This window comes from Leptonychotes weddellii, chromosome 4 (genome assembly GCF_054177405.1).
Source record: "Leptonychotes weddellii isolate Sample4059 chromosome 4, ASM5417740v2, whole genome shotgun sequence".
In the NCBI taxonomy this organism is placed as follows: Eukaryota; Metazoa; Chordata; class Mammalia; order Carnivora; family Phocidae; genus Leptonychotes; species Leptonychotes weddellii.
In genome coordinates this window covers 133,199,383-133,210,167 of record NC_138372.1, presented here as the reverse complement: position 1 = coordinate 133,210,167, position 10,785 = coordinate 133,199,383, and the positions used below count along the sequence as shown (strand labels likewise).

The 10,785-nt window shown below is 39.3% G+C and overlaps 1 protein-coding gene across 5 annotated transcripts in view; it reads left to right on the top strand.

Moving 5' to 3' along the window:
• RAD54B (RAD54 homolog B) overlaps positions 1-10,785 on the top strand; it is an 85,866-nt gene that overhangs the window by 9,788 nt on the left and 65,293 nt on the right. For 3 of the 5 annotated variants that reach the window (XM_081816251.1, XM_006729757.3, XM_081816250.1), the window contains exon 3: positions 3,096-3,264. The exons of the other annotated variants lie outside the window; for them this stretch is intronic. In XM_081816251.1, the coding sequence (XP_081672377.1) occupies positions 3,096-3,264 (169 nt within the window). The remainder of the gene's footprint in view (positions 1-3,095; positions 3,265-10,785) is intronic. 5 annotated transcript variants of the gene reach the window in all.

The window sequence follows — 10,785 nt, the reverse complement described above, 5'->3', positions numbered from 1 at the left end:
CGCTCTCTCTCTCTGTCAAAAAAAAAAAAATCTTGGGCGCCTGGGTGGCTCAGTTGGTTAAGCGACTGCCTTCGCCTCAGGTCGTGATCCTGGAGTCCTGGGATCGAGTCCCACATCGGGCTCCCTGCTCAGCAGGGAGTCTGCTTCTCCCTCTGACCCTCCTCCCTCTCGTGCTCTCTCTCATTCTCCGTCTCGCAAATGAAAGAAAAAAAAGAAATCTTTAAAAAAAAGTTTAGGTATATCTGTCTTAAGCCAGGGCTGAAGAGAAAACAGCTTTTGGTACTCCAATTAAAGGAGCTTGTTAGCACACAATAATATTTGCTTATGAATGATTTCTGGGGATAAAGGAGGGCTTTTAAGTTACATGTTTATTACATGGGAATACTTAACCACCTACAATATGCTAGGATTTTAAAATAGAATTAAGACAGTTAATATTAGTGTGCTCTATAACAGAGTTTGCATGTTAGTTCTCAATCCATGGAGCAGAATCTGTGTAATTCTTAAAACAATTTAAGGGACTGGTCAGTATGAACTCTAGAAGGAAGTTTGAGGTTTGGAGAACCATAAATGTCATTGCCTTCTTCATGTGTGGACATTGGCCAGAACCCCTTATGTTATTGCTCACCTGTTTTGCTTTCTGTAGCAGTTGTTGGCATTAGACAGGTATTTGTGTTGTCTCTAAAAAAAAAAATTCGATAGATAACCAGAACTAGTGGGTGAATGTTTAAGGAAATAGGATATATATGTATATGTATATATGTACACATATATCTTAGTCTATTTAATTAATTAATTTTTTTAAAAGTACACTCCACACCCAGTGTGGAGCCCAATATGGAGCTTGAACTCATGAACATGAGATCAAAACCTGAGCTGAGATCAAGAGTTGGGTGCTTAACTGAGTCACCCAGGTGCCCCCAAGGTATTTGAATAGACTCAAGAGGCAGGGAGAGGCAGAGGGAGAGAGAAAGGGAGAAGCAGATTCTCCGCTGAGGAAGGAGCCCGATGCGGGGCTTGATCCCAGACCCCTGGGATCATGACCTGAGCTGAAGGCAGCCGCTTAACTGACTGAGCCACCCTGGTGCTCCTATTTTTAACTTTTTGAGGAACCTCCATACTGTTTTTCAGTGGCTGCACCAGTTTGCATTCCCACCGATAATGCAAGAGGGTTCCTTATTCTCCACATCCTCACCAACATCTGTTGTTTCTTATGTTGTTGATTCTGTTAATTCTGACAGATGTGAGGTGATAGCTCATTGTAATTTTGATTTGCATTTCCCTGATGATGAGTGATAATGAGCATCTTTTTCATGTGTCTGTTGGACATCTGGACGTCTTCCTTGGAGAAATGTCTGTTCATGCCTTTTGCCCATTTTTGGGGGGGTATTATATAAGTTTTTTAATATATTTTGGATACTAACCCTTTATTGGATATGTCATTTGCAAATACCTTCTCCCATTCCGTAGGTTGCCATTTAGTTTTGTTGGCTGTTTCCTTTGCTGTGGAGAAGCTTTTTATTTTGATTTAGTCCCAATTTATTTTTGCTTCTGTTTCCCTTGCCTCAGAGGACCTATCTAGAAAAAAGTTCCTATGACCAGTGTCAGAGAAATTACTGCTTGTGCTATCTTCTAGGATTTTTATGGTTTCAGGTCTCACATTTAGGTCTTTAATCCATTTCTGGGGGGGAGAGTGGTAGAGGGAGGGAGAGAGAATCTTAAGTAGGCTCCATGCCCAGTGTGGAGCCCAGTGGGGGGCTCAGTCTTACAACCCTGAGATTATGACGTAAGCTGAAATCAAGAGTCAGACACTTAACTGACTGAGCCATCTGGGCATCCCTCTGTTTTGAATTTATTTTTGTGTATGGTGTTAAGAAAGTGGCCCAGTTTCATTCTTCTGCATGTTGCTGTCCAGTTTTCCCAATACCATTTGTTGAAGAGACTGTCTTTTTCCCATTGGAAAATCCTTCCTGCTTTGTTGAAGATTAATTGACCACAGAGTTACAGGTTTATGTCTGGATTTTCTATTCTGTTCCATTGATCTGTGTGTCTGTTTTTGTGCCGGTACTGTACTGTTTTGATTACTACAGGCTTGTAATACAACCTGAAGTCTGGAATTGTGATGCCAGCGTTGCTTTTCTTTTTCAAGATTGCTTTGGCTATTTGGGATCTTTTGTAGTTCCATACAGATTTTAGTGTTGTTCTAGTTCTGTGAAAAATGCTGTCAATAGGGGCGCCTGGGTGGCTCAGATGGTTAGGCGTCTGCCTTCGGCTCAGGTCATGATCCCGGGGTCCCGGGATCGAGCCCCGCATCGGGCTCCCTGCTTGGCGGGGAGCCTGCTTCTCCCTCTGCCTCTGCCTCTCTCTCTTTCTCTCTGACTCTCATGAATAAATAAATAAAACATTTAAAAAAAAAATGCTGTCAATATTTTGATAGGGATTGCATTAAATGTGTAGATTGCTTTGAGTAGTGTAGACATTTTAACAATATTTGTTCTTCCAGTCCATGAGCATGGAATGTCTTTCCATTTCTTTATGTTGTCTTCATTTCCTTTCATCATTGTTTCATAGTTCTCAGAGTACAGGTCTTTCACCTCTTTGGTTAGGTTTATTCCTAGGAATCTCATTATTTTTGGTGCAACATATTCATTATTTTGATGCCAATCCCAGAAATATCTTTTCATTTGTAAACAGTTTAATATTTGTCTCTGTAAACAGTGCAGTGACAGTACCACTATCCCACATAAAAAATGGAGAATATTTAAGTATTGATTTTAATATTGAGAAACTTGACCAAAAAGAGCAATTGATTCTGAGAATGGCATGTTATGACATGTTTAAAACTCTTCTGATATGTTGTTCAACATACACTATAATTATAGGCATAATTTTTACTCTGTTGTGTCTTTCAGTTTTTATAACAATTAAAACTAGTTTAATAGTAAAATTTGGATTCTAAACTTATTTTAAAATATCTATTCCTTATTAAGATATAGAGGAACTGGTAGTTTATATTTTAAATTAGGAATCTGTTATGTAAAAATATGGGAGATTAGATTTAATTTCTGCATAAAATAAATACTTCCTTCTTTTAGGTTGTTGCAAGTAAGAACACCTTCCTCCAGTTACAAAATAATCCCAGAATATGCAGTTTAAATCTGCCTACTGAGGGAAGTGCTAGAGAAATTAATCATGGGCATAATTACAGTGGGAAACACTGTTCTGAAGCATCTGTAATGGTAAAGTTAGATCCGCCTCATACAGGTAAGACTGCTTTTTATTGATTAGGTTTACACTTGACCAGTTGTATAGTATTATTTAAATTGACTGTTTCAAGAATGAATGTTATATTTGAAAAGTGTTGTAATACTTCTAGATTGTTGGCAATTCAGATTTTTTTGGTCATAATTTCTTTAGTGATTGGATTAATAGCCACGTAATTCAAATCTTGTACTTTATAGTAGTATCTAAGACTGTTCATTGTGAACTTGTTGGTCAAGTATGGTCTGTTCCTCAAGTACCAAAATAAATTCTGTTTAAAGATTTGATTAAAAAAATTATAAAAACCATGTTGGCGCGCCTTGCTGGCTCGGTTAGTAGACCGTATGACTCTTAATCTCAGGGTCATGAGTTCAGGCCCTACATTGGTCATGGAGCCTGTTTAAAAAAAATAAAAAATAAAAACCATGTTAACAGTTCTAAGTTGGAGAGGTGAAGTTGAAATGAGTAAAATTGTTAATTAATAATAGTTCATGGAGGGGTGCCTGGGTGGCTCAGTCGTTAAGCGTCTGCCTTCGGCTCAGGTCATGATTCCAGGTCCTGGGATCGAGCCCCGCATCGGGCTCCCTGCTCGGCAGGAAGCCTGCTTCTCCCTCTCCCACTCCCCCTGCTTGTATTCCCTCTCTCGCTGTGTCTCTCTCTGTCAAATAAATAAATAAAATCTTTAAAAAAAAAAAAATAGTTCATGGAGTAGCTGCAAATCAGTTAGATTTGTATTATGAAGGTACATAATTGAAGGAGAACCAAGGATTTAACAGATGCTCCCTCCTTGCATTGTTGAATTGAGTTAAAATAATGATTGTTTCTTTTTTATCTGTCAGAGATTAATATTTTAGAAGTAATTAAAACAAATAGGGTTATTTACTGGTGTTTATTTATATGGCCTTTGAAAGACAACATAAGACTACATTTTTCCAAATGACATTCATTTTTTGGTTGAATAAACAGATTCAGGGAGAGATTCCCATCTGCTGTTCTGTACAAGAGTGATTGTCATCCTTAAGATACCTGTGCAAATCAGTGAGATTCCTTAAGCACTTAACCTTTTGAAGGAAGTTGAGGTTTGTGAGGATTAGTAAGTTTTACCTATGAATGGGTTCATTTCTTGTTGGGGGAGAAAGGAATTCTGTATTTTCCCATCTGACTAGGATTCATAGTTTCATTTATGTGTTCTTAAAATTTTTCAAAAGCTATGACTGGTGTTAGGACAAAATTGAGAAGCACTTTTGGAGCTGGTTGTAGGGATCTGAGATCCCTGAAGACAGCTCTGGGTATGGCAGCTTAGCTGCTGCACTGTCTCATTGATTGGCTCTCTCATTTCTTTTCTGCTTGTTTCCCTTCCTCTTATTTTTCTTCCGTCTTTGTTAAGTGAATATCCTGTTTTCCCAGGTTTTTTCTCTACTGCCAAGCCTGTGGCAGATAATGATCCACCTCTGCCTCTTTCTTTTTCTATTATGGTAGCTAATCTCTTCACCAGAGAATGATATTTAGACTATAATACATTCTGTGTTACTGATTTCCTGCTTTATTTTTGTTTTACTATAGTTTCTCACTCTTTAACCTGCTAAATATGAGAAGGGAGTTAAGAGTTAAGATAAATTGAAGAGGGAGTTAATTTACTCAACTCCTAATCCCTTAATCCCTTCTCTGATTTAGTACATTTACTGGACTGGGGAATCTTTGCCAACCTCCTGACACCCTCCTGCCTCTCATTCAGAGAGAGGTTAATTGGGGAAAAGAACATTGTGAGAAACATCTTGCTTTGTGGTGGATTACTGGAGAGGGATGTTTTATGTAGAAAAGTATGGAGATGAGAGATCCATGTAGTATAATTCACCTTTTCACATCTTTTTTTTTTTTTCTCACCTTTTCACATCTTTTAATCCTAGATCTAATCCACCTTGAAGTGGGATGGAAGCCTGTTTGTCCCAGTTAAAATATGTCCTCATTTTCCCCCATCATCTCTTTTTTTTTAAGATTTTATTTATTCATTTGAGACACAGAAATAGAGAGAAAGAGAGAGAGAGCATGAGCAGGGGGAGAGGCAGAGGGAGAGGGAGAAGCAGGCTCCCTGCTGAGCCAGGAGCCCCATGTGGGGCTCGATCCCAGGACCCTGGGATCATGACCTGAGCCGAAGGCAGATGCTTAACCATCTGAGCTACCCAGGCGCCCCTCCCCCATCATCTTTTTTATTTTTGAAAAATTTCCTACATGTAGAGAAGTTGAAAGAATAATTATCATCCTAAATACTACAGTTGTTAACATTTTGCCTCCCTGCCGCCATATGTCCATTTTTTTTCTGGATCATTTGAAAATAAGTTGCAGATGTTATGCCATATCATCCCTAAATACTTCAGCATGTATTTCTTAAAATTTAATAATACATAATATTTAATATCTCCTTCATCAGTAATATCATTTTTGCATAAGCTGGTTTAAGTTTGGTTTCTTTCTCAACTTGAAAGTGCCCTAATGAGTATATTTTCACTCCACTGAACTTCACTGGGCACTTCAGGTCTCCTTATAACCTGTACCTTTGCAGATAATAGTCCTTGTGTGAGAATGAAAGTGTAGGTCTGATGTGGAGAACAAAGGCAGAAGAAAAAAAAATTAAACTTCCTTAGACAGCTTAATAGCCCATTGACAAGTATTTGGGACAGGCAGAGTGACCTTCCTCAAGGAACTCAACTGCCTCAATGTTAATACTTTGCTAAGGGCAAAAGGCAACTTTAGCTTGACATTAGCCCGACCTCCAGGATCCTGTAAGTCTTTAACATATAAAAATCCTTTTGGAAACTACCTTTATCTTAACCCCCCTCCCTCAAGATATATGTTAACAATCATCCTCTAGGCATATGGCCCACCGATGTACATCTGAAGGATCTCATGACTAAGGTTTTTCTAGACAGTAAATGATTTTTTCCTAACAATAGCTAGCCCTTCAAGGTTCTGGAAAGCTTGCTTCCAAATTCTTTAGAGATTACACTATCCCTAAACTCCTCCCAAATTGAAAGTATATGATCAGCCTTTCCTCACAACCCCATTGCAGCTCCCCCACAGGTCCTGTCCCTGTACTCTAATAAAACCACCTTTTTGCACCAAATACATCTCAAGAATTCTTTCTTGACTGTTTGCTCCCGGATCTCAACATTTCACATCAGGTCTACCACTAATGACTTCATCCATGGCTCAGGGTATATGCCTTTTTTGGAGGTTGTGCTAGAAGGGCCCTCTTCTGTCTTTTAAAAAAAATTTTTTTTTGGGCGCCTGGGTGGCTCAGTTGGTTAAGCGACTGCCTTCGGCTCAGGTCATGATCTTGGAGTCCTGGGATCGAGTCCCACATTGGGCTCCCTGCTCAGCGGGGAGTCTGCTTCTCCCTCTGACCCTCCCCACTCTCATGCTCTCTCTATCTCATTCTCTTTCTCAAATAAATAAATTCTTTAAAAAAAAAAAATTTTTTTTTTTTTGGTCTTGTCTACAGCCTCTACTCTTCGCCTTGGCTTGAGAAAATTAAAGGGGAAATATAATGGGTTGAATTGTGTCCTAAAAATTGTGTTTTAAGTTCTAACCTCTGGTACCTGTGAATGCAACCTTATTTGGAAATAGAGTCTTTGCAGTTGTAATCAACTTAAGATAAGGTCATACTGTGTTAGGGTGGGTCCTAAATCTAATGGTTGGTGTCCTTATGAGGAGAAAAGGCCACATAATGTTGGAGTCAGAGATTGGAGTAATACAGCTGCAAGCCCAGGGGCACCAAGGATTGTTGGTAACTACCAGAAGCTAGAAAGAGGCAAGGAAGGATTCTCCCCTGGAATCTTCAGAGAGAGAAAGGCTTTGCTGACACCTTGATTTTGAACTTCTGGCCTCCAGATTTTGAGAGAATAAATTCTGTTGTTTTAAGCCACCTAGTTTTTGTTACTTTGTTATGGCAGTCCTCAGAAATTAATACAGGAAGCCCTAGACTTCCTAATATTCAAAACAATACTTTCTTTAGAAACAGAAAGAAATTGTTTCATTCTTTCTGATTCCTTCTCATTCTCTCTCAAACTGTTCAACCACACTGTTTTGTTTTATATTTTATTTATTTACCTGACTAAAGTGTGAATACAAAGGCAGGAACTTTCTCTTGTTCAGATAGTTTTAAATCAAATAGTATGAATTCAAAAACATTTTATGATTGAATGAAAGGATCTTGGAAAATTTATAGGTAAGTCCCTTGGGTAAGTCCTTTGGCTCTGAAATGCTTCAGAGAAGTCAAGTAGTCAAGAAGAGGCTACTGGAATATTATGGTTTTCAGGGTTTGGTAATATTTGAGAGAACAGTTTAAAAAAATGGAACAAAAGTCATATTGTAATAGATAACTAGTGAGTGGAAACAGGCAAATGGAGTCACTGAATATAAGTAAATGAAGTATGTAAAAACAAATTTGGTTGTGAAGGGAAGGAATAGGGGCCAGAGAGGTTTTTTTTGTTGTTGTTTTTTAGGATTTTATTTTTTTTAAAGATTTTATTTATTTATTTGACCAAGAGAGATACAGCAAGAGAGGGAACACAAGCAGTGGGTGTGGGACAGGGAGAAGCAGGCTGCCTGCCAAGCAGGGAGCCCGATGTGGGGCTCGATCCCAGGATCCCGGGATCCTGACCTGAGCTGAAGGCAGACGCTTAACGACTGAGCCACTCAGGCGCCCCAGGATTTTATTTTTTTAAGTAATCTCTGCACCCAACATGGGGCTCGAATCCACAACCCTGAGATCAAGAGTTGCATGCTGTTCTGACTGAGCCAGCCAGGTGCCCTATTACTGTTTTTTAAAAGTAGTATGTATAGGCTGTAAGGAATGAGATAGTGAAGAGGGGAAGATTAAGGATATAAAAAGGGAGTGATAAAATCTCTCTCCTGTGTGGATATTAGATAAGTGTTTTTAGTTGGGTCTAAAGTCCTTGGAAATGGTTGGGTGTCTTCTCAGGGGTTTATAAATTCTTGGAGAAGTTTAGAATATTGTGTTTTCTTTTAGCTGATATGAATAAATGCATATAGGCATGTGCTGGATCTTTTGCATGGCCACCTTATAATTATTATAAGTTTTCATGTCTTCAGATGAGAAAGAGGTGAACAGGATGTGTTAGTGGTATACCCCTATCAATGCAGGTTTTATATATTAAGATGGTCAAACAGTTGGGGCGCCTGGGTGGCTTAGTCAGTTAAGCTCAGGTCATGATTCCAGGGTCTTGGGATTGAGCCCCACGTTGGGCTCTCTGCTTAGTGGGGAGTCTGCTTCTCCCTCTCCTCCCTGCTCATGCTCTCTCTCGTTACCTCTCTCTCAAATAAATTAAAAAAAAAAAGAGAAGATGGCCAAACAATTGATCCATTGTATGTCCTCTTGAAGAAAAAGCTTGTTGAAAGAAACCTGCGCCAAATCAGTGGGTACCTTATTTTTTTTTTTTTTTAAAGATTTTATTTATTTATTTGAGAGAGAGAATGAGAGAGAGAGAGCACATGAGGGGGGAGGGTCAGAGGGAGAAGCAGACCCCCTGCTGAGCAAGGAGCCCGATATGGGACTCGATCCGGGGACTCCAGGATCATGACCTGAGCCGAAGGCAGTCGCTTAACCAACTGAGCCACCCAGGCGCCCCAGTGGGTACCTTATTAATGTTGTGAATAACAGTTTAATTTCAGTAGGACGTTACTATTATATTAAATTTATGTGATTTTGAATTTTATTGGTTTCATTTATATTTAGTTTGTAAATGTTTAATTTTTTTTATTGTGATAAAATATGAATAACAAAATTCACTTTAACTATTTTAAAGTGTACAGTTCAGTGGCATTTAGCATATTTACAGTGTTGTGCAATAGTCACCACTATCTAATTCCAGCTTCATCATGCTAAAAGGAAACCCTGGACCAATTAAGCACGCAGCTCTCCATTCCCCACTTGCTACAAGTCCCTGGCAACTACCAGTCTGCTTTCTGGCTCTATGGATTTGCCTGTTTTGGATATTTCGTATGAATAGAATATAATATGTAGTCCCTATGACTTAAAAAGTAATGCATCACATGGTTTAGAAGGCATGAAGAATACAGTAAAAAGGCTCCCTTCCTTGATCCCTAGCCATCTAGTTCTCTTCTTCAGAGGCAAACCAGTTATCAATTTTGGGGGTATCTTTTTTGAGATGCTTTATACATTTGGAAACATATTTGTGTATATATATTCTCCCCATACAAATGATTTTTCACTAGCTGCACTGTTCTATACATTGCATTTTTTTTTAATTTTTATTTTTTAAAAGATTTTATTTATTTGTCAGAGAGAGAGAGGGAGAGAGCGCACAAGCAGGGGGAGCGGCAGGCAGAGGGGGAAGCAGGCTCCCCGCTGAGCAGGGAGTCCCGATATGGGACTCTGTCCCAGGACCGAAGATCATGACCTGAGCCGAAGGCAGACGCTTAGCCGACTGAGCCACCCAGCCGCCTCTATACATGGCATTTTTTACTGTAACAGTATATCTTAGAAATCTTTTTGTCAGTACATTTAGAACTACCTTTTGCTTTCTTTTTTTAAAGATTTGTTTATTTTAGAGAGAAAGAGCGTGTGCACTAGTGGGGAGGGGGAGGAGCAGAGGGAAGAGTATCCTCAAGCAGACCCCCTGCTGAGTGCAGAGCCAGACATGGGGCTCCATCCCAGGACCCTGAGGTCATGACCTGAGCTGAAATCAGGGGTCTGCCACTCAATCGACTGAGCCACTCAGGTGCCCCAAAGAACTACCTTATGGTTTTTAAAAGCTACTAATATTTCATCATTATGGATATGCCACATATACTTAACTAGTGCTTTATTAAAGGATATTTATGTTATTTGGGATCTTTTGTTGTTACAAGCAAAGCTACAATTAATATCTATATATTATAGGGCGCCTGGGTGGCTCAGTTGGTTAAGCGACTGCCTTCGGCTCAGGTCATGATCCTGGAGTCCCGGGATCGAGTCCCACGTCGGGCTCCCTGCTCAGCGGGGAGTCTGCTTCTCTCTCTGACCCTCCCCCCTCTCATGCTCTCTATCTCATTCTCTCTCTCAAATAAATAAATAAAATCTTTAAAAAAAAAATATCTATATATTATATACATATGTGAGAATATATCCATAGGATAAATACCTTGAAGTAGGGTCCTGGTTTCAAGGTATGTGCATTTATCATTTTGATGGATAATGATGAATTGCCCTCTGCAGAGGTTAGAAGTTTATCCATCCACCAGCAATGTATGAGCAATGCATGTATCATTTATTGTGATGCTGAATCTATATATGAGTATATACTTACACTTTTTGGTATTTGATAATCTAATTGTCAAAAAATGTTACTTTGTTGTGCCTTTTAAAAAAAAGAATTATTTATTTTAGTGTGCGCATGTATGAGCAGGGGGAGGGGCAGTGGAAGAGGGAGATAGAATCTCAGGCAGACTCCTGCTGAGCTTGGGTCTCGATCTCACAACCCTGAGATCATGACCTGAGCCAAA